This window comes from Corythoichthys intestinalis, chromosome 3 (genome assembly GCF_030265065.1).
Source record: "Corythoichthys intestinalis isolate RoL2023-P3 chromosome 3, ASM3026506v1, whole genome shotgun sequence".
NCBI classification, from domain to species: domain Eukaryota; kingdom Metazoa; phylum Chordata; class Actinopteri; order Syngnathiformes; family Syngnathidae; genus Corythoichthys; species Corythoichthys intestinalis.
In genome coordinates, this window is record NC_080397.1 from 30,680,855 (window position 1) to 30,705,550 (window position 24,696).

The 24,696-nt window shown below is 39.2% G+C and overlaps 2 protein-coding genes across 3 annotated transcripts; both read left to right on the top strand.

The window, feature by feature from the left end:
• Positions 1-50: 50 nt before the first annotated feature.
• LOC130912942 (non-POU domain-containing octamer-binding protein) lies at positions 51-1,644 on the top strand. The gene has a single exon (XM_057831116.1). The coding sequence runs from the start codon at positions 173-175 to the stop codon at positions 1,436-1,438; it is 1,266 nt and encodes a 421-aa protein (XP_057687099.1). The 5' UTR covers positions 51-172; the 3' UTR covers positions 1,439-1,644.
• A 5,039-nt stretch (positions 1,645-6,683) lies between these two features.
• npc1l1 (NPC1-like 1) lies at positions 6,684-23,302 on the top strand. Of its 2 annotated transcripts, XM_057831109.1 has the most exons (21): positions 6,684-6,918; positions 7,631-7,801; positions 7,874-8,779; positions 9,126-9,419; positions 9,495-9,718; positions 9,792-9,892; positions 12,381-12,553; positions 12,717-12,845; positions 12,954-13,136; positions 13,222-13,336; positions 13,562-13,827; positions 13,909-13,998; positions 14,107-14,297; positions 18,654-18,781; positions 18,882-19,011; positions 19,096-19,151; positions 19,231-19,381; positions 20,454-20,685; positions 20,746-20,859; positions 20,933-21,095; positions 22,534-23,302. In XM_057831109.1, exons 1-21 carry the CDS (start codon positions 6,877-6,879, stop codon positions 22,761-22,763), a joined length of 4,089 nt encoding a protein of 1,362 aa, XP_057687092.1. In that variant the 5' UTR covers positions 6,684-6,876; the 3' UTR covers positions 22,764-23,302. The 2 variants fall into 2 exon arrangements, with proteins under 2 accessions (XP_057687092.1, XP_057687093.1); XM_057831110.1 differs by lacking the exons at positions 18,654-18,781; positions 18,882-19,011; positions 19,096-19,151; positions 19,231-19,381.
• The last annotated feature ends 1,394 nt before the right edge of the window (positions 23,303-24,696 follow it).

The window sequence follows — 24,696 nt, forward strand, 5'->3', positions numbered from 1 at the left end:
CCTCGGTCGCAAAAACAAGTCATATTTTCAAATATATTTGTCGCGTGGCTTTTACGTCACAATAGTCGCCGCAAAACGCAGCCTCGCCATTTTTTCACTTCTTTGTACGCTGTTCTCTGCAAAGAGAATCGGGTGATAAATCGACTCGGTTTCTTAGTCAATTGCAAAAATAATGCAAGGAAACAGGGGTCCTTACCAGAATCATGGCCCAAACCGTCAGTCTGGCCAGGGAGACCAAAAGAAACACGGAGGAAATACGAACGGCCAGGAGCCGAGCGACTCTACCCATCCGAACGAGGCCTTAACGCTGGACTTGCAAAGCTTCAGGAAGCCCGGTGAGAAAACATACACGCAACGTAGCAGGCTCTTTGTCGGAAACCTGCCTAACGGAATCACGGAGGATGATCTTGGAAAGATGTTCGAAAAGTACGGCAAGGCCACCGAGATTTTTGTCAATAAAGACCGAGGCTTCGGCTTCATCCGCCTGGAGACCAGGATCATTGCAGAGATCGCCAGAGCTGAGCTAGATGATACCCTGTTTAGAGGTAGAACCATCCGTGTCAGGTTTGCAACGCACGGTGCCGCTCTGTCCATCAAGAATCTGCCGGAGTTTGTGTCCAACGAGCTGCTGGAGGAGGCTTTCAGCGTCTTTGGTCAGATCGAGCGAGCCGTGATCATCGTGGACGACCGAGGGAGGCCAACTGGAAAGGGAATAGTGGAGTACACCAATAAGCCAGCTGCAAGAAAGGCGCTGGACAAATGCAACGATGGCGCCTATCTGCTCACGGCCTTTCCTCGTCCCATCATCGTGGAGCCCATGGAGCAGCTCGACGATGAAGAGGGCCTGTCAGAAAAGCTAATCAACAAAAACCAGCAGTACCACAAAGAGCGTGAACAGCCGCCGCGATTCGCACAGCCGGGCAGCTTCGAGTACGAGTACGCCATGCGCTGGAAGGCCCTGATGGAGATGGAGAAGCAGCAGTATGAAATGGTGGACCGCAACATGAAGGAGGCCCAGGAGAAGCTGGAAGCTGAGATGGAGGCGGCTCGACACGAGCATCAGGTGATGCTGATGAGACAAGACCTGCTGAGGCGTCAGGAGGAGTTACGTAGGATGGAGGAGCTCCACAGCCAAGAGGTGCAGAAACGAAAGCAGGCCGAGCTCCGACAAGAGGAGGAACGCAGACGGAGGGAGGAGATACGCATGCGTAACGAGGAGATGATGAAACGCCAGCAGGAGGGCTTCAGGAGCGGCTTCCAGGGAGAGAGCACTGACCAAGACATCAGGATGCACATGGGCTCCTCGGGCATGTCGTCTGACACCACTACTCTCATGGCAGGCCCAGGCAACGCAAACATGCCTGGAGTTCAGGGAAGCTTTCCAAGAGGCCTTCCTGGACCTGGGGACTATGTACCAAACAAGCAGCGCAGATTTTAAACATTATTTGCAACTCAATTGTATTATTTTTTAAGTTCATACCAAGAAAAAAATACTTTTGTTCTTCAAAAAGTGGCATGTATGTTTATTTTTCCTTATGTTGTACTTCTCAATTAGCATTTTTAGGAGAAACAATTCCAAATTTCTCAACTGAGCCATTTTCTTCACACACTTTCATAGTGATACGAAAAGATAGTTGTCCTAAAATTGAGTTTTCCTTAATAAAATCATTAAGAAAACTTGAATGAGAGTCTTTTTTTTTTTTTTTTTTTTTTATTCTTTTGAAAAGACTGCAAAAACCAACACATTACTGGTTTAGGAGTAACTCAGTAAACAAAGTGTGTCACAGCCATTAATTATATGTAAGCAGTAATGATTATGATGTAATGGAGAAACTAATCATTAACAATTCCTGTGATGGTTCAAAAAATGGTGCCAGTATGTAAACAAAACATTGATTTGTTAATACATTTAAGAAAATACAAGCTAGAGAATAGTAAGGAAAGAGTCTCCCTTGTGATGGAATTTATTGAGCAAACACTTGGGGGGGGGGGAAGCTCACTGAGTCAACTTATGAAATGACTCATTGTTACAGGTAACCCTGTACTGTGCGATCTGACTCACAGTCTGCAGAATTAGCCAGTCATTGAACTTTATTTTCTGCTATGACCTGCCTAAATACATAAATAACAGACTAAATAAATTTTATGATATAAAAATCAATTCTGCATATTTGTGGTAGCATATTATGGCAGAAAATATAGATTTTTTTGGGGTGAGGGCTCAAGGTTTATGAATATGTTAAAATCCATTCCTTTTGAACCTTCAATTAACCCATGGGGTGTTCAGCATTCATTTAAGTTATAAATTTCAATGGTAAACAAAATTGTTTCATGGTATAGAGGTTACTTTTATAATTGCCTTCCCACACATTACAACAATATTGATGTTTTTGTGACGTGCTTCTTTTCCTTCGAAAGCAATAAAATGGGATTTGAAAAGACAGCAAATATAAGGTCAAACAAGGGCGTTACCAGGTGTGGGCAGTGCCCACCCATGGACACGCTCTGCCCACCCAAAGAAAACTGGATGTAGTACTAACGGCAGTCTGGGCACAGCGTATGGTATCCTATTCATATAGTACTGAGGTGTTTTAAGTTTGAACCTTTGCTTTGTTACCTCCTTTTTCACCTTTAAAAAAATGAAATGAAATGTTGGTTTTGTTCCTCGGGGGCACTACACACATTATTTATTTATTTTTTTTACATTTTATCAAAGTTTTCACCAGTGTTCACCTGGATGTTGAGTTTGGTGAGTTTTGAAGCATTCTGAGGGGGTCAAATTTAGCTCAAAGGAGCTGCGGAACAAAGAGTAACTATAATAATAATAATAATAAAACCGAGAAACCACAATAGGTTACTTAAAAAAACATTGTCACCTGCATGTCCATACTGTTCAGTTATGGGTGTGTAAGTCAAATAAAACCAAATCACAACAACAGTTATCTCAACGAGAAAACAAAACATGTTTTAAGGTGCAGTAGCCCCCTACGCTGGATTTCAACCTACTTGAGCATTGTAGCTTCTTTTTTTTTGGCGCCCCCTGGTAAGACTAATGCCCACCCACACCTGGCATCCTGGTAACACCACTGAGGTCAAAGGTAAATTCTTCTGCTCTTCCTTCTTATATCGGGTTCAGTCAGCGTGAACCGTTTTTTTGTTTTCCAAATTTGTGTCCCATCCAATTTTCAGGTCTGACAAGTACCCACTCACGATGGACCTCAAATTGAGACAGATCAAATTAGACCAGGTTTGTTGCTTATAGTGGCGTGGGGAGTGGGATGCTGAGGGTGCTTTATTGGCCCTTTTAGTTTTCAAATTTGTTCATGTGTCATTGCGCAATCTAGCTGCAGGGATTTGCATTACAATACACGGGTGCTTTTATTTCCAATACAAAAACTCCAACACAGACTAACTGAAATAAAACGACGTCTTGGTAGTAGCCTAGTAGTAGTACGTAAACTATTCATCTTGTGTGAGCGAGCATGAGAAATTTGGACAGAAACAGCTGTTATTGGATGGGAAAAAATTAAAAAAGATCCTCAGAACCCCCTGCTGTGAGTGACTTCCAGCACCCCTGTTAGCTTTTATACAAAAGACAGTTATATTGATGGCAAGTGCAGATTGTTGAGGGTCATCTTATCTTTACTGCGTAAAAGTTCTGCATCATCTCGAGGAGTTAAGTAGGTAATTACACTAATCTAGCTAACGAAGCTGCCCTTCGAGTCCATCGTATAGCTCAACATAAAGAGAATGATTAATCAACTTTTGAAAATAGAAAAGGTGCAATCTGGTTTAAAGTCAGCTCAGTCTTACAAGTTTTATCTCCATGTTTCTGACACGTTTTACTTGTTTGTTGTTAATACTTGGAAACACACTTTTCCCCCATTGCAAAACTGTTACTTGTGCAGTCCATATCTGGCCCATTTCGTCTTGTCATTTAAATCATCAATTTTATCATCCCTTCCAAATGTTTGAGCACCTTTGCTCTTTTCATTTTGGCGTAGGTAAAGCTCGGCTTGTCAGTTTTATCACAGTTATGACCTTGAAATATGATAACAAGATGAGTTACAGATTCAGCCTTTGATTGTAGCATTTGATTTAGAGCAGCGGTCTCAAACCGACTCCACAAAGGGCCGCAGTGGGTCCTGGTTTTTGTTCCAACAGATCCAGCACAAACAGTTCAACCAATGAGGTTTCTACTAACATAAGCAGCACCTGATTGCAATCAACTGATTACACTTGTAAGAAACCAGATTGGTGAAAAGGTATTTGTCTCGTTTGGTTGGAATGAAATCCAGTACCCCCTGCGGCCCTTTGAGGACCGGTTTGAGACCACTGATTTAGAGACTGATAATCAGAGGCGTTGTGTCCCATTAGGCAAACCAGGCAATTGCCTAAGGCCCCCAGCCACCAGGGGCCCCCAGAGAGCCAACAGATTTAGCAAACGCAGCTTTGACTGCACTGTCGCAGCGACAAGTGCAACAGTGCCAGTGAAAGCCTTGTGTCTGAGTTCCTTGAAGGGGCCCCTTCACTGGCTGTACACCCACCCCCCTCCCTCACGTGACTCAGAGTGAGAGTGATTGCCGATTTGGCTTTTTTTTTTAATTGGCGTATATCCAAAATGAAGAGAAGTTATCCTTCTGGAAGCGACAAAAGAAAAAAAAAAAAGCAGAAGAGGAGAAAAGGAAACAAGACAGCAGTGAGTGTACTATGTTACTGTAGTTTTATATCCTAATGTAATAGAAGCCGGGCACTTTGAGTGTCCTAAAAAGCGCTCTATGAGACCGAGGCGTTATTATACTTTTATTAAATATGCTATTGCTCCAAGTCCAACTGTCCCCCTTACTTGCACACGCTCAAAGGGCTCTAGAGCCACAGGTTGCTGATCCCCGTGTTATACTGTACTCACAGGAATGGCCATGACTTATTCGGTTGTATGAGGTATATTTCTGTCACTATACTGTATTTTTCTGGCATGAATTGAAGTCTTTATTTGTATTAATTAGTGTTGTCTAAGTTAAACAGTTAATTCATACAAGGCACACCTTTGATGGCACTGATTTTCATATATTACTCTTTATATAGATACACTCTAAACACAAGTGTTATGCTCAATACATATCTATCGGTGACAGCATGATCAAACGTTTTGTGATTCAAGACTGACACATGCAGAAACTGACATGAGGCCAAGCGTGTGTCGGAATATTAATAACACAAGAATTTAAAGTACTTTTTGCTGTTTTACCAAGTGTGTTTGCTTAATATCACATTAATGAATTCTATGAACAGCAGATAAGTCCTGTTCTTGAGAGAAAATTCCAAGACTACACCACCAGCCAGACTGAGACTGGGACAGAACAGTCTTGAAAGTTACAACACTAATATTAATGCTGTAAAAGTTAAAACTATAAGCCCAGATGTTTAACTTTGACATGACTACAAATCATTTTTTAATCAATTACCGAAATTTTTGACTATTTTGGACTAAAAGACGCTACTTTTTTCCTTCAGTTTGAATCCTGCGACTTATAGTCCTGTTTGGCTTATTTGTTGATTTATTTGGGTTAGTAGGCAACTATTTGACAGAGGCGTCATAAAACTGCCACAAGATCCTCATAATTATGAAATGACACTATTATGGGCATAAATGAACGCTTATGACGGTTGTTATTTAGTGTCGTCCGGCAAATTATGTCACTAACTCCATTTATGTCCAGCTCGGATCTTTTACATTCATTTAAATGTGAGATAATTTGCCAGATGGCACAAAATGATATATGTCATAAGCATTCATTAATGCTCATGGCAGTGTCATGTCATAGTTACGATGGTCTTATGATGCCACTGTCAAATAAAGTGTTACCAAATACCATAGCCAATACCAATACCATAGCTAGCAATTAATGAAAGAACTAGAAAAGTAACTGAACAAATAACTAGCACATGACATGATTTTGATTGTAATTTACATCTGTAGCGCCGCAATGCACGCTAGGAGGCATGTTGGTTGACAGCAGTGTTGACAGCAGGTGGCAGCAGATGTTGAATGTCTCCACAAAGGGAGGAGTGATGGCCAAATGAAGCTTCTTGAAGCAATGAAGCTTTGCACCCAGTCGGTTCAAAGCTTCATGGTGTTCATTTGGTCTTATGACATTCATGATGCCGCTGTCAAATAAAGTATTACCGGTTAATATCTTTTGGTGTAAATATCCCATGATACAGTGAGGACAGCTGCGGCTTATATTCCAGTACGGCTTATCTATGAACAAATGCTGTTTTCGTGTCAAGTTTGGTGGGTGGCGGCTTTTAGTCAGGTGCGCCTTATAGTAAAAAAATTTCGGTAAATAAACTTGGATCATTTCCGAGTGAACCTTGGTTGGAACTCACCCATCTATTAATTTGGGTGAGTGCTCAATGACAGTTTGAGTAATAGAAACAAGCTCTCCGAAGTAAGCACACTAATCTAAATGATATGACTCAAATTGATTCACATTATATTTGATCTCTACATGGTTTCTGTAAGGTAGTCACTGGGATGTGGTTTTTATGGCTGATTCTATCAGTTGTTACGCATCTCTCTGGGCAACCCTATCAAAGTCCCTCCCGAGTTAATAATCAGGCAAACCTATTGATCGTCCATAACTGCCATTGGCTTGTCCTCACATCAGACCAGATAAGTCAGTCTGACATCATATGAGTCCTGAAACTGGATTGTCACGTTTGTACATTCCTGACAGTGAACAGTTAGACGGGCAGAAGGCGGACAGGAGAGAGAGGACAACTCAAACTTCCCTTGAAGTGGAAGTTCAAATGCAGGGACGGCATTGATTAACACGCTCGTATTGTACTGAGGAAGCTGAAACAGCAACAATCATGAATGTCGTGGCAGCCCTGATCACTTTTCTGACATGCACGGTGAGACTGTCAGTTTAACACTGACTTTTATGGCAGCACTTGACTACCACTAAATATGATGTACTAAGAAGCCTTTGTTTCAAAACTAGAAAATGCAATTTGGTGTTTTATCAAGTATAGTTTACATTAATCGGATGTTAGTACAACAGTATGACAGCAATTAGGTTGTTTGATGAGTAAATGAATACCAGTAACTATATTTTCTTTGACTTTTTTCTTTACTTTTTAATGAGTGATTGTATTTGTATGAATACAATATGTTGGTTTTAGTGCGATTTATAAGGTGCTTTTGTAAACAGAGTGAGTGCAACTGGACATTATCATGTGGTTTTAGTATCATAAATGTCAAACTAATCAACCTTGAAATTCTGCTGTTCATCATTCTGTGAGTACGCTGATTGTGTCAGGGCACAGTTCAGCCGCGAAGCCATGATGACAATCTTTCCCATAATATATGTTCATGGGTATTTTGACATCTTTGGAAGTGTAAAGCGACGTGAAAGCTTATCGACACTTGTTCTTATCTGACTAGATCATGTTCTTTCGACTTTTAACTTTTTTTTTTTCTCAAAAATGTGAAAGGTGTAGACAGCTCTGATCAAATAAGGTTACAGTATCTTTGTCCTAACCACTTTGGCTACCACCATAAAATACTTTAATTAATCAAAATTGAGAACATTTTAACATCAGCTCTCATTATTCCTCGTTTCAGACTGTGCAGGTGCTGTCACAGAACGAGCATCGACCTGGCTACTGTGCTTTCTATGAAGAGTGTGGCCGAAACCCCTTACTTGGAGATACTCTCATCCCACCCATTGTCCCCTGTCGAAATTTTAGCCAAGCGCGGGCGTTGACGGGAGAACACTACAAAAAACTCCAAGAGGTCTGTAGTCGAGGCAAGAAATAGAAACTGATAAACAAAAAGTCTTATCTCAATCATGTTCTTAATGTGCAGGTGTGTCCCATGTTGGATAAAGGCCCTGGTAGCACATTTGCTTGTTGCTCACTGAAACAGCTGAAATCCTTGGACATGAGTTTGACTTTGTCTAAGGCACTGTTGGTGCGTTGCCCTTCTTGTGCTGAAAACTTTGCCCACCTTCACTGCATCAACACCTGCAGCCCAAACCAGAGCCAGTCAGTCAAAGTAACAAAGGTCATGAATGTTACCAGCCTTGGAAAGACCAGGGAGGCCGTGGTGGAGTACCAGGCTTACCTCTCCACAAGCTTCTCAGATGCCTCGTTCTACTCGTGTCAAAATGTCCGTATACCTGCAACAGGAGGCTTCGCCATTGGTACGATGTGTGGCCGCTATGGTGCCAAGTTGTGCACTCCTCAACGTTGGTATGACTTCCAGGGAGATTCCAGCAACGGTCTGGCTCCACTAGACATTGATTTCAGACTCATAAAACCAGGAGAAACAGAGGGAATACCTGAGGGTGTGATTCCCTACAGTGGGCGAGCCCTAAATTGCAATGAGACCACACCATCTGGAGGTCAGGTGTGCTCGTGTCAGGACTGCAAAAGTTCATGCCCTGTCCTTCCACCTCCCCAAATGCCACCAGGACCCTTCAGACTTTTGGGAACGGATGGCTTCTTTGTCATTACAATCATCGTATTTGCTCTATTGATATATTTCTTCATCTTTTTCCTCATGTTCTCTTGTTGGATCAAGTCAAAGAAGAATCAGGACGAAAATAAAGTGGAAAAGAAAGGCAGAGATCAGAAGTGTGATTCTGTCAATCAGCAGGTCATTCATCCATCAGAGGTGACGTGTGCTGACAAGAACAGTATGGCTGCTCAGGCCTTTCTAAGTTCAGTGTTTCAGTCGTGGGGAACAATCATGGCTTCATATCCCTTCACGGTTAGTGTTTCGCTAAATATATCCCAGCATTATGAAACCTTAAGTTTATGTGGTTTGGTACTAATTTTGCATGGATCAGCATATGACTAAACGATTAATATTGCGTGTATCATTTGGTAGCATAATTTACTTTGTTTGGTATTATACTTCATAGTCATAGTCGAAAGATCAATACCGCAATTTTCCTCACTGCATAATAAAAGACAAACCTGTGGAGAAGAGATAGATATTGATATACATTGCATTTGCTTGAGGTGATACTGCGGAAATATGGATTAATGTTCAGCTTTTATTGATCAAGTACTCTGTATTTCCATGTATAAACCTCTCTTCCTTTCATCTAAAGGTGCTCCTGGTGTCAGCTGTCGTCGTTGCAGCGTTTGCCGCTGGCCTCATGTCCATTGAGCTCACCACTGACCCAGTGGAGCTCTGGTCTGCTCCCAGCAGCCGAGCCCGTCAGGAGAAAGAGTTCCACGATAAACACTTTGGCCCTTTCTTCCGGACTAACCAGTTGATCTTAACAGCACCTGGCAGAAAAGGCTACATTTACGACTCTTTGCTCTTTGGACAGCAAAACTTTAGTGGCCTTGTCTCCAAAGAGCTCATCATTGAAATGCTGCTTCTCCAGAAAAAAATACAGGTAAACATCATTGAAGAGTAAATAGTAGAGGTTCACAAAAATTTGACGTTTACATACCGGATCTTCTTTTCCAAGAATATTGAGTTCTGGTCAGAGGATCTCAATCGGACAGCAAGTCTAAAGGATGTGTGTTTTGCACCGCTGAACCCAAACAACTCTTCTCTAACTGACTGTGCAGTCAACAGCCTACCACAATACTTCCAGAACAGTCTGGACAACATCAATGCAAAAGTGAACATGACTGAGCTGGGGGTGACTAAAGAGGTGGATTGGAGAGATCATCTCATTTATTGCCTTAGGTAGGCAGTACTAGTGGATACAAACTGCTAAAGCATTTTACTTAGAGACAATTGTCTTCCATTTCCTCTCAAGCTCGCCTCTGTCATTCAAAGACATCACTGCTTTGGGACTGAGCTGCATGGCTGACTACGGAGCTCCAGTTTTTCCCTTCCTGGCTGTCGGTGGCTATCTTGGTAAGTGTCTTGTGGCGCCAACCTATGTAAGCAAGTGAACAACAAAATTAGCCCACTCCAGGTTCAGCGCATCCCATGATGATAATAATAGTAATACATTTTATTTCTAGAGCGCTTTTGAAGACACGCAAAGACACTTTACGAGAAAGATGGGAACACAATAGCTCAACAGGAATAACAAAACAATCATAAAATTAGATTAAAAGCAGGATAAGAGTAAATAAAAAGTTTAAGAGGTCAGGATAAAACCGAGATAAAGATCATGGTGGGTAAGAAAGTGTAAACAGGTGTGTTTTGAGTCTGGATTTGAAAAGTGAGAGGGTAGATATATTTGCGAAGATCGACGGGTAAAGAGGTCCAGAGTTGGGGGGGGCACAGTGACTAAAAGCTCTGGAACCGAAGGTGGCGAGATGGACACGGGGGACTGAAAGGTGGAGGATAGAGGAGGAGCGAAATGAACGGGTGGGACAGTTAATACAGAGGAGATTGCATAGGTAGGGAGGGGCCTAGCCATGGAGTGCTGTAAAGGTAATTTCAATGATTTTGTAATTGATTCTTAGTTTGACTGGGAGCCAGTCTGCTGAGTTTTGGAGGAGCTGCAGTTTCTTGATGGACTTATTTGGGAGACCGAAGAGCAGTGAATTACATTAATCAAGCCGGGAATTGACTAGACTAGCGTGACGGACAAGAGTGGAAGCCATATGGCGGGTGAGAGAAGGAAGGAGGCGAGAAATATTGCGAAGGTGGAAATATGCTGATCTGGTGATGTCGTTGATATGGGGGCGGAAGGAGAGCGTGCTGTCGAGGATGACACCCAGACTTTTAACCTGAGTGGAGGGAGAGATCAGTTCATTGTTGATGGTAATCGGAAAGTTATTGTTATTAGAGAGCGTGTTGTTGTTGCCTACAAGGAGGGTATTGAGGAGAAGGAAGTTGGAGGCGAACCAAGAGTTAATGTCTTCTGATGAACCTATATCTGTACAGTAGTATGTTAGTCATACCATATACAAAGTCAATCACGTTTCTGGGTTTGGTCTCGTGACATTCACATTCCTGTATTAGGGCTCTTGTGATGTTAATTTTGGTCGACAGCAAAGGTCGGCAATGGACAAGATGAATGATGCATGCCACACAGACACAGGGGGCGCACACATACACAGCCATTCTAGGCACTCACATTACCCATCCCATATCGCACTGAGTGGAAGGCAATGATTTGAAGGATGTGTGTACACTGTGCAATATATATTTTTTCCGTTTCTCTGTGTGAATCTGTGGCATTTAAAAAAAAAAAAAGTCTACCGAAATTTTTGGACCATAAGGCGCACCTGACTAAATGCCGCCACCCACCAAATTTGACACGAAAATAGGCTTTGTTCATAGATAAGCCGCAGCTGTCTTCACTGTATTATAAGATATTTACACCAATAGATATTAACCGATAACACTTTATATGACAGCGGAGTCATAAGACTGTCATAAGACCGTCATAATTATGACACAACACCGTCATGAGCATTGATGAATTCTTATGACAGATGTCAATTACTGTCATCTGATGGCAGTTTTGAATGGAGATGAAAGATCTGAGCTGGAAAAAAATGGAGTTAGTGACCAAATTTGCTAGATGACACTTAATGATATCTGTCATAAGCATTCATTAATGCCCATGACAGTGTCATGTCACAATTATGACGGTTTTATGACTTTAACACGCTGCCATCAGCGGTGTTGATTGGCATTCATTCCTGTCCTGTTTTATTTTGGTAGGTTCCTGTTAACTTGTTCACTTTGTCAGCTTCGTCTTTCCTCCCTTAGTTACCTGATTCCCCACACCTGTTTATCATGAGCCCTACTCATTATATAACCCTCTTGTTTCTTCTCTTGTCCCAGCGCGTTTTCTTTTGTAGGAGATCAGTAGGAAGCTGCCTCACCTTTTTTAAGCTAAGTTTTTGCCTTGTGATGTTTTTTGCCTCTTGATGTTTTTGTTGGAACTTTGAAATCCTGTGGTTTTTATACAAACCATTTATTTTGTAAAAGCCAATCTCACATGTCTCGTGCATTCGATTCCAGCCGTGTGTGCCCCCCTCTCTGACAATGATAGTCTTATGACGCCTCTGTAAAATAAAGTGTTACCTATTAATGAATAAATAAGAGACACTGGACTAAATGCCGCAGGATTTGAAAAAAAAAGTAGCGTTATAGTCCGAAAATTATGGTACATACAGCGTGAAGGAGGGGGTTGTTGGAAAAAGGTTTTGGGTTTAGCACCTTAACTGGATAACTTTATGGAGATTAAGCCCTTACACGGCCAGGGAGCCAATATAAAGTCACTGTCTGTTAGCCTGGTCATTTAATAAATCCCAAATGTGGTCGTCCTTTCATGCCAGGCCAATTGTCAACTTCTAGTTGGCATCCCTTCCGCAAAAGCGGAATTGTGACACAGCAATGGATTTCTTCTCACCTTTATACATGTTTGCTTGCCCAGGTGATGAGTACACCAATGCGGAGGCCTTCATTCTAACCTTCTCCCTCAACAATTACCCACGGACCCATGTCAAGTACAACGTGGCAATGCAGTGGGAAAAAGAGTTCCTGAAAATCGTCCAAGACTACCAGAGAGACCCCACTGCCAACTTTACTTTTGCATACATGGCAGAGGTGTGAACTTTTTAAAATCTCTCAAAAGCGCAGATATGTTGCAGTACAAAAGTAAAGATTGTGGAGTAATTTATGTTTTATTTTTTATTGAGTATCGAATGTTTAAAAAGTACATATACAAGGAAGGTCATCAGGTGTTGCACATTTGTGACTGTGTCTACAGAGGTCTCTGGAGGATGAAATCAATCGGACAACAGCAGAGGATATTCCCATCTTCATGATCAGCTACGCTGTAATCTTTGTTTACATTGCTGTTGCTCTTGGGGAGTATTCTTCTTGGAGACGCATACTAGTAAGAGATATCTCTGAGAATTGAGCATTTACAGGTCATACAGGTCATATACAATACAAAGATATCATAAAACAATATGGGTTTTATTCCTCCCGTTGTGTTCTGTAGGTAGACTCAAAATTTCTGGTTGGTTTTGGTGGGATCTTAGTGGTTGGATGTTCGGTGCTGGCCTCAATGGGCTTCTACTCTTGGATTGGCATTCCCTCCTCCCTGGTCATCCTTCAGGTCGTACCATTCCTGGTGCTTGCTGTTGGCGCCGATAACATCTTCATCTTCGTTCTGGAGTATCAGGTGTTTATTTTTCAATATGGTAACCTGAAAATGTGTCGGATTTCTCATTACTATATAATATAACTTTGGTTTTCAAATGTGGCAGAGAGATGTGCGGAAGCCTAATGAGACGAGAGAGCAACAGATTGGCCGTGTGCTTGGAAACGTTGCTCCCAGCATGCTCCTGTGCAGTCTCTCTGAGTCGGTCTGCTTCTTTCTAGGTAAGCTTTTGATAAGTTCACAAACAAACATCACAATTGCTGGGAAATAGGAGAGCCTATTAAAACATACCGACTGAATTATTGAGCACTCCATTATTATTCTGATCTTCAAGACAGGGAATGTTTTCCCAATGCAAAATATGTTAATTTCTTAGTCTTTGTATTATAATATCACAAACCTGATGAGTGTTCCATTTTTGTCCACTGTGTTGTTTTCTCCCTAAGGTGCCCTGTCCACCATGCCTGCAGTAAAGTCCTTTGCTTTGTATGCCGCTCTGGCCGTGCTCATGGACTTTGTCCTCCAGATGACTTCGTTCGTGGCACTGCTGTCCCTGGATGCCAGGCGGCAAGACAACAACCGCTGTGAGCTGCTCTGCTGTGTGACAGTTTCGGCAAAAAAATCTGACAAGCCCAACGAGGGCTTCTTGTTGCCTCTAATGAGGAACTATTACGCCCCTGTGCTACTGAACCAATACATAAGATTCATTGTGGTACGAGCCTTCAGAGTTATTTCATTCTTGCGTCATGAGCTTATCATGTTTATAATGATTTTTAACCTTTATTCTTCCTAGATGGTGGTGTTCATCTTCATGTTCAGTGGTTCTCTATACTTAATGTTCCATGTAACAGTGGGTCTGGATCAGGAACTTGCTATGCCCAAGGTCAGTGCTGTAGAGTATTTAATCTTGTATATCCTGTAGCGCATGCGGTATATAATCATTGTTTTTGCTGTTTGTGCCAGTTCACAAATGTGTTTTATTCTGTCACAGGGCTCATATATGCTGGATTATTTCCAGTACTTATACAAGTATTTGGAAGTTGGAGTCCCCGTTTATTTTGTCACAAAAAAAGGCTTCAATTTCACTACAGAGGAAGGCATGAACGCAGTTTGTTCCAGTGTGGGCTGCGACCAGTTTTCTATGACTCAGAAGATACAATATGCAGCCAATTACCCGGAACTGTGAGTTCTTGATACTCAAAATTGTGCTTCTCGGAAGTCATCGTGTTCTTGAATGAAACACTCTGAGAAGTACACTAAAAAAAAAAAAGAAACATATTACTTATGCAAGAATCTTATTTCTAGTAATTACACAAAAAATGACTAATTCATTTAAGTAAGACTTCATAAACCACTTGAACAAGTTAAGCAATTCCTATATGTTACCACCTTTTGTAGAAATTAAGCAACATCTTCTATTAAAAATTATGAATTCAAGTTGCGTAAAGATTACACACTAGAACGATTTACACGTAACGTAACTCGATTACCCAGATATTAAAACTACATACAATAATTTGTATTGAGTTCATATTGTCTTCTCTTTCGATTACTTTGCCTAGATCTCTCTTCTCAGACAATTATTTTTTTAGGTCGTTCATTTACCTGACATGTTTCAGTGTGTTACTTCCACCTTCAACAGAGTGTCCGTGGGTATATTGAACCCACAATTTCAGAACTGTGAGGTGGACATGCTAGCCACTGTGCCACTGTGCCACCTTCACCCAAAATGCTTGTCTTTACTAAAGGCTTTATTGAATGAGTCCACTCAGCCTCTCACACCTCCCTCCTGCTAAGCAGTGTGACTAAAGTTTTTTTTTTTTTTTTTTAGTCACAAGTATAGCTGACGTTTGGTACGTAAAGTTAACATTAACGATGATTGACAGGTTTGTAGTTTTGGCCTGGCCATAGTAGCTCTACAATCAAAGGCACAAATGTGTTAATTATCATTAAGCTTGTTACACACTAATGGTGGCCCAGTCTGAAGTGTGCTGTGGCAACTCATTCATTGTGTAATTGAGAGGCTGTTCTCGGCAGCGTGAATGTAATGGGGCCACTTTTAGCGTGCAGCTGTATTGTGGCAGCTACAGCAATCTCAGAGGGACAAAAGTCATACAGTTTGTGCAAATACGTTACATGTAGATTAAGCAATGCTTTTTCATGAGTGTTTTAATTGACTCTCTTACATAAAAATACATCAATGGATTCAGTAATTTGTAATAACACAAAGCTAATGTGTATATACCATGAAAAACACCTATTTAAAAGTTAAGCGATGCTTTTTCTTGAGTGCTTTAATTGACACTTTCATAATAAATACAACAATGGATTCAGTAATTTGTAATAACACAAAACTAATGTGTATATACCATGAAAAACACCTGTTTAAAAGTCAAGCAATGCTTTTTCATAAGTGTTTTAATTGGCTCACTTACATAATAAATACAGCAATTGATTCAGTAATTTGTAAAAACACAATGCTAATGTGTATATACCATGAAAAACACCTATTTAAAAATTAAGCAATGCTTTTTCAGAAGAGCTTTAATTGATTCTTTCACAACAAATACAAGAATGGATTCAGTAATTTGTAATAACACAAAGCTAATGTGTATATACCATGAAAAACATCATTAAAAGTCAAGCAATACTTATTCATAAGTGCTTTAATTGACACTTTCATAATAAATACAACAATGGATTCAGTAATTTGTAATAACACAAAACTAATGTGTATATACCATGAAAAACACCTGTTTAAAAGTCAAGCAATGCTTTTTCATAAGTGTTTTAATTGGCTCACTTACATAATAAATACAGCAATTGATTCAGTAATTTGTAAAAACACAATGCTAATGTGTATATACCATGAAAAACACCTATTTAAAAATTAAGCAATGCTTTTTCAGAAGAGCTTTAATTGATTCTTTCACAACAAATACAAGAATGGATTCAGTAATTTGTAATAACACAAAGCTAATGTGTATATACCATGAAAAACATCATTAAAAGTCAAGCAATGCTTATTCATAAGTGCTTTAATTGACACTTTCATAATAAATACAATAATGGATTCAGTAATTTGTAATAACACAAAACTAATGTGTATATACCATTAAAAACACCTATTTAAAAGTTAAGCAATGCTTTTTCATAAGTGTTTTAATTGGCTCTCTTTCATAATAAATACAAAAATGGATTCAGTAATTTGTAATAACACAAAGCTAATGTTTAAATACCATGAAAAACATCCATTTAAAAGTTAAGCGATGCTTTTTCATAAGTGCTTTAATGAAATCTTTCATAATAAATACAACAATGGATTAAGCTAATGTGTATATACCATGAAATACATCTATCTAAAAGTCAAGCAATGCTTTTTCATAAGTTCTTTAATTGACTCTTTCATAACAAATACAAAAATGGATTCAGTAATTTGTAATAACACAAAGCTAATGTGTATATACCATGAAAAACATCTATTTGAAAGTCAAGCAATGCTTTTTCATAAGTGCTTTAATTGACACTTTCATAATAAATACAATAATGGATTCAGTAATTTGTAATAAAACAAAGCTAATGTGTATATAGACCATTGAAAACACCTATTTAAAAGTTAAGCAATGCTTTTTCATAAGTGTTTTAATTGGCTCTCTTTCATAATAAATACAAAAATGGATTCAGTATTTTGTAATAAGTTCACAAAGCTAATGTTTATTTGCCATGACAAACATCTATTTAAAGGTTAAGCAATGTTTTTAAGCACTGTTTATTTCACTGTAGCTGTTTTGAGTGTAGCTGTCTGGCTTCAATTAATTTTTTTTACCTGACACATCCTTGAACCTACTGATATCATAGTAGCACCTTTAGCTTCCTCACAATCAGATCTGATAGCCAGAATGTCAGTTACGTGATCTGCTCCGGGCTGATAAATGTCACTCCTCAATGACAGTGATTAGAAAGATTAGAAACAATTATACACAGCAAAAATTAAAGAGTTGAAATTCCAGGGTTAAACATTTCAGAGTTGATTTCAACTCCCAATGTGTCATTTTAACACCATTGTATTTAAATTGGGTTCAGTGTTGGAGTTATTTGAAAGAGTTGATCATGTCAGTGTTATCCAACTCAGTCCCGAGTTAATACCACTCAATTCTAACACTTTCTGGTGTAATGGTTAGGTGTCTGGAGTCATTTTAAATAGTTGATGGAAATCGGAGTTAATACTACTCCCAAAGTGTTGTTTTAACACTGTCTGGTGTAATGGTTAAGTGTTTGGAGTTGTTTTTAATTGTTGATTCAAATCACTCCGCCCTGGAGTTGATTTCGACTCCCAAAGTGTAATTTTTAACACCCTCTGATTTAAATGGTGTGACATCAGTGTTAACTCAACTCAGGATAGATGTAAATAAGCTCCTCCCGCGACTCACACACCTGCACTTCATTTTGAATTTGATGAGCCAACAGACCAACACGGTGCTGCGTCGCGACCAGATTTATTTTTTGTCAAACATGATGTTTACAGAGATGTTTGATGAGCATCGTCATGCTTTCAGAGTATCCACAAGTGAGGAAAGGTGTATAAATAAAATGTCTGAGCTGAAATGTTGCACACCGTTCGATGTTCAGAGCTCATACAGTGCCTCAGATGAACATCTATATATTATAGTTGATTTTATACTGCTGTAATGAAAGACTGACTGGACTGGGGAGAACATGGCCAAACGAAATGTTTTATTTATTTTAATATTTTATTTGTTTTAATAAATGTTTTATATGTGAAACTGTCATTTGTCTAATCCCTATTTTTAACTGTGGTAAAGAGTAAAACCTTTTAATTATTCAACTCTCAGAAGGAGTAAAAAAAACATTTAATTATTTAACTCTCGTAAAGAGTAAATCAATTGTATTTAACTCTGGTAAGGAGTAAAATGATTAGGTATTCAACTCTGTGAAAGAGTAAAATATTTAACTCAGAGCACAGTGTTATTTATTCTAACTCTGGTAAGGAGTAAACATTTAACCCAGAGCAGTGTTATTTGCCTAATAACGTCAACTCTGGTAAAGAGTTAAAGAAGGAACTCTTGGTGTGGTGTTGATATTGAACTATTTCCAAAGTGTTAATTTGACTCTAGAAAGTGTGGACCTATATAAAGTCTGAAAAGGAGTTGAAAATGACTCTGTGAGAATCAATTCAACACCAGGCTTTTTGCTGTGTATGTTCAATACTTTATTGAAAAACATGACAAAGCAAATTTGACAGAACTTAAAAGTGACTATCCTTATTGCTGTTACCAGATCACAGTATGTAATGATAAGTCTTGTTTTTAAAGAAAGAGCAAAGTTATAACATTATGATTTAACTGTAGTCATGTATGTATTTTAAAATTTGGTAAGGCAGGAAAACAACAAAAAATGGTGTCTTTTATCACAACATTTTCAGATACGTGTTTTCAATTAACAGATACAACGTTTTAATGCAAATTCTATCAATATTTATATGACATTTTCCATATCATCTCATAATGTGGTCTGTAGATCATACATTGGCATCTCTTCAAACTCCTGGGTAGATGATTTCATTGACTGGCTGAATCCTGGATCCAGATGCTGTCGACTTTATAGCTTTGGTCCGAATGCAGGAAAATTCTGTTCCGCAGACAAATGTGAGCATCACTGCTGACACAACTCTATAATGAAGCTCTAGCCTACCAAAGTTGTTTTAAGGGCTTTTTAATGACCCATGCTGTTCTCATATTTTCGTAGCTCCTTTTCTCTGTGGACGCAAATGTATGGCTAAACCCTCAGATGGTGTCCTCCGGCCCACAGTGGAAGAATTTAACCGTTTTCTCCCTCACTTTTTGGGTAACAGGCCAGACTTGCAGTGTCCCAAAGGGTATGAAATGTCCATATATACAGTAACTAAACGCATCACAGCGGATAAACGTCATGCTCACTCACTTGTGATTTCTCTATAAAGTGGATTGGGAGCCTATGACACGGCTGTGGTGAAAGATGAGAGCGGAGAAATTATTGGTGAGACTTACTACAGTTAAAAATGTTTTCCCAAAGAGATTCAATATTCGTGACCACGCATTTCTCCCTGCACACCCAGCCTCTCGCTTCATGGCTTACCACACACCTTTGACCAATTCGCAAGAATTCACTGCAGCTCTACTGAAGGCCAGAGAACTGGCCTTCGAAATCACTAAGCGCATGAAGAATGTATCTGGAACATCTCCGGACTTTGAAGTTTTCCCTTACACGTGAGATAGACTGTACTTTTAAAATTTTTATTATTAGCCAAATCATGTGTTACACTGTAAAAAAAAAATCCCGTAAATTTTATGGAAAACACCTGGCAGCTGTGGTTGCCAGAGAAATTCCGTAGAAAATACAGTTAAACTGTAAATACCATTACAGAAAAATCTCTATATTTTAAAATTAAAATCTGTAAAAAAAAAAAAAAAAAAAAAAAATCCACCAGTAAATCCAACAGATTTTTGCTGCTAAATCAGCATAAACGTGCTGCTTTTAAATCAAAATAGCTCAATAAAATTTAAATATATTTTATGTTTATTTTACATCAAATCTCATTTAATTTCATTGAAAAATTACAATTTACTGTAAATCCAGCATTATAAAACTTTAGAAAAAAAAGATTTTTGCACAGGTTCAAAATATTATTGGTTTGCCAAGTTGATGTATCAAGCGAAGTGAGGAAGAATGTTACACAATTCGCTTTTACTTCATTAATGCTGCGCTGTGCCTTCCACACTGGTCAACCCCAAGGATCGCCGCACTTGAATGAGACGGCACACATTATATAAAATGGACAGCCACCACTCACAGTCGTGGTTGCCTCAACTTTCCATCATGCATTTCTGTCATTGCCCGATCATTAAATCTAATACATTGATTTGTTTTGTTTTTTTCTTTTGGAAAGCCTACTGGAAAAATCTACGCCAAAAAACATATTTTCAGCACCTTTACATTGTAAATTTTATTGTATTGTATTGCTTATTTTATTATGTTTATTTTGTGTTTAATTTACAGTACACTGTACATTTTACATGCAAGTATAGTTATTTTAAAATATGAATACCCTTGAATTAACAGTTGTGCTTGGTTCTGTATTTTGCAGAATATAACTGTAAATCTGACAATGAAAATCATTTTTCCCATTTACATTGTTTTAATGTCATGAATTCACAGTATTTCCCTGTTAATTCTACAGACATTTTTTACAGTGTATTTTACTGCTCTATTTGCAAAATGTCATTCCAAACCACCTCCAGTGACATTGAGTTGAAAATATTCCCTACTTTTTCTTTCTAGGGTGACCAACGTTTTCTACGAGCAGTATCTGACTATCGTACCAGAGGGCCTCTTCAATATCTCACTCTGTCTTCTACCAACATTTGTCGTGTGCTGTCTCCTGCTGGGCTTGGACCTGCGCTCAGGCTTGCTCAATCTTATTACCATCATCATGATCACAGTGGACACAGTTGGGGTCATGACACTCTGGGATATCCATTACAACGCGGTGGCTCTTATTAACCTGGTTACAGTAAGTGCGTACATTTGACAGTTAAATAGTCAAGCAATTAAAACAGTGCATTCTTTACAGGCGGTGGGCATTTCTGTGGAATTTGTATCTCATATGACAAGATCGTTTGCCCTCAGCACAAAGTCCACCCGTGTAGAGCGGGCAAAGGAGGCCACCGCCAACATGGGCAGTGCGGTAAGTTGCTTAAATTGACATGTTCAAGTATGGATTCACCACAGACTGAAATAATTTGCATGGAATCTTGAAGGTGTTTGCTGGTGTTGCTATGACCAACCTACCTGGAATCCTTGTGTTGGCCTTTGCCAAAGCTCAGCTCATCCAGATCTTCTTCTTTCGCCTCAACTTGGTTATTACACTTTTGGGGATGGCTCACGGTCTCATCTTCCTCCCTGTGGTGCTCAGCTACTTGGGTATGTGTCTTTGAGAAAGAAAAAAAAAAAAGTGTTAGACAACCAAAATTCTGCTCAAGTACTGAAACATTAAACTGTTGGACACGTAGTTGTATTCAAAAGTTTTAAAGTTCTGATTATGTTCACTTCTACATGGCAATTTAGGCTCACACGGAACTTTCGTCAGAAAGCTTAATATCATTAACTTTACTTGAGTACTTGAAATTTGGCTCTTTTCATCCTTCTGCTCTCAGTTTAGTTTGTCCCAATTAGATGTATAATCCATTTGATTTGGGATTCGTTTATTCGCTGCCAAACCTCCTAGTTCAAATGGAATGGATGTCTATCACTATCATTGGCAGCCAATTAGTTAAATACGTCACCATTTATTTTCTTATTTTTAGTTAGCTAAGTATTCTTTAAGATGGTACCTACTGTAAAATGTTTGAGAAGGTTTTTTTAGTACAGTGCTTCTCAATTATTTTCTGTTACACCCCCCCAGCAAGACATAAACGTTCCGCGCCCCCCCAACTCACTGCCACCACTGTAAATATACTGTAGTATACTTTCTGTATAAAATTCTTATTATTATAGGTACAACTCTGCATAACATTGTGTTCTTTTTAATATTAAATAAAAAAGTAATATAGATCAATTTACAATAAAGTGTAAAATAAAAAATAAAAAAAAAATAAAAAAAACAACGCATCCATTCCATAAAAATACACTCAGGTTACATTTTTTGACCGTTTGATGCTGAAAAATAAAATTTAATAAAATCAATAAATAATAAATTCAAATTGATTAGCAACATTAACTCATTAGGACAATATGTCAAACAATTAGACCGAAAAAACAAAAATTAATACAACATAAGGACAGTGTCATTGAGCAGAGGGACAGTTTTTATTTTTGCTGCAGGCAGTATCAGCTTCTTTGTTATGGTGTGGGGTTATTTTGCACTGAGCAGCTTGGTATGCCACCTTATATGATGCTGACAGTGCTCCCTGGTTTACTGATGTAACACTAACAAAGCGGGAGGATTGTTGGCAATATTTGGCAATTGCTGAAAAAAATAACTCCTGCTGTCCGCTGCGAAAATAAATAGTCTGGTCTTTCCTCGTCTCCCACTGTCCTAAAAGTCAAAGCCAAAAGCTAAATGCTACATATGCTTCGTCATATTTCCTTGTCCAAGCTTTTCATATCTCCAGAGCTCTTTGCTGTGTGGTCTTGTTTTGTTCAAAAATACTGTGCACACGCTGAAAATGAGAGTGGCACTGCCACCCAGTGAGTGGATGTGCAATTACACTTTATTCTAGGATGACAAAAATGTATGTTCCCCAAGGTCACATACGCCACCCCCAGCATTGCTCTGCGACCCCCTGTGGGGGGCCGCCCCACTATTTGAGAAGTACTGTTTTAGTAGAACACATGCCATCTTTATTTCTCCTTTACACAGGACCTGGTGTAAATAAAGCCGTGCTGCTGCAGATCCAGCAGGAGCAAACAAAGACACGCCAGGAACTGGAGCTAACAAACAGCATGAGACAATTCTATGACAACATGAACTTTGAAGACAGTGAGACAAATAAGGAGCCACACTCCAACGTCACACAGGCTCCCATGTACACTAAAGACCCATCGCCTAGCACGGAGCACGAACAGGAAGAGAACATTGACTGGTTTTGAACAATTGAACGGACTCGTCAAGCGCTGATGGGTAAATAAATACCTCGATAACAAACTAAACTGGAGATAGACGTGCAATAGCAAATAGGGGGTATGAGACAGTGTATTTAGCTCCATATGGAAATCATTAACCTGGCTACATACCTTCCATCATCGGTGTGGGGGTGGTGTAGGCCCAAACACAACCGTTCTGTAATGGACTATCTTTACATTAATGAGAATATGAATGTGAAGAGAGTTAGCACATACCTCCTAACTAGCACTGCAGTGTTCTTTTACTTTTTAGACAGATGTTGAATTTTGTATTTTTTATGCATTGTGACACTGATGATTTCGCGTATGTAGCTACTTAATATTACAACTGTATGAAATGATATGACCACACTCCAGCATTTTCTCAAAATGCAGCTTTTCATACGTTTGACTTTTTACTTTTGTGCCCCGTATCTCAGGAGCGTTTTAATTACAATAGTCACTGTCACTTTCAGACTGAATGTATTTACTTTGTTTCAGAAAATAAATATACTTTTGCACCCAAACTGTACAAATTCCAAACTGGCAAGGTTTTCTTCTGTCCCTTTAGACAAGAGATGCAAAGCTGATTTGTTTCCTGGTGCTAAACATCTGTTTGGCTGTAGTTAAATGGTAACTCAATTACTCCTTTATGCCTTTAATCCTTTATAAGGCAAGTGACTATTTTAGGTAATGAAAAAATACTCATAAACACCAGTCGTCCACATCGCGACTAACATAGCGTTTTGAATTATTAATCGTTATTTTTGTTTTTAATGAATTAACAAAATGATAACTTAATAAAATCCTTAGCCTAATAGTGTGCTATTACCGTAATTTTCGCGCTATAAGCTCCACCCTTCAAATTTGGCATGACACCGGCATTTGTTCATAGATAAGACGCACTAGATTATAAACATAACACGACTGTCATAATACCAAATGAACCAATTGGCTGCAAAGCTCATTGCTTCAAGAAGCTGGCGTCATTGCTCCTTTGGGGGAAACAGTCAAGCTCTGCTGCCACCTGCTGTCAACACTGTTGTGGTCCAACATTCCTCCTAGCATTGATTGCAGCGCCACAGATGTAGATATCAAAATTCATGTTCTGTGCCAATTATTTCTTCAGTTACTGTTCCAGTTGTTTCTTTATTTGCTAGTTATGGTATTTGGTAACACTTTATTTGACAGTGGCGCCATAAGACTGTCATTAGAAAATCATTATGATGATATGACACTGTCATGAGCATTAATGAATGCTTATAACAGATGTCATTTATTGTTATCCGGAAAATTATGTGACTTTTGAATGGATGTAAAAGACCCAAGCTAGACATAAATGGAGTTAGTGGCATAATTTGTCTGATGACACTTAATGACATCTGTCATAAATATTCAGTAATTCCCATAATAGTGTCATAATTATGACAGTGTTATGACGCCACTGTCAAATGAAGTGTTTGTTACCCATTAACCCAAATGAAACAACAGTTAAGCAACACTGGACTATAATTCACAGGATTCAAAATGGAGAAAAGTAACGTCTTATAGTCCGAAAATTACGGTACACACCAGGGGTCGCGTTAACCGAATATTTTCCGTCGTTGACCGATTTTTTAAAACAGTGACGGAAAAAACTGAAGTCCATCTGTCATTTTGACAGGTTGCAATTCACACCACAGGGTGGCGAGTGAGCATATTAATTAGCTATTGTCTCTCTTGATGCATGACGTCGTTGGCCTTACTCGGAAAAATGTCAAGGCAACTGAGTGCCCGAAGTTTCTTCAAAAAGCCCCAAAACGACGATGGTGTTGATAAAAGAGGTGAAAAAAGAGGGACTGCACAAGCGGGCACGCAGTTCAAGTCCATGCGCACCAGGAGGAACGTGTCAGACTGCGTTCAGGCCACAGCAGGTGAACTG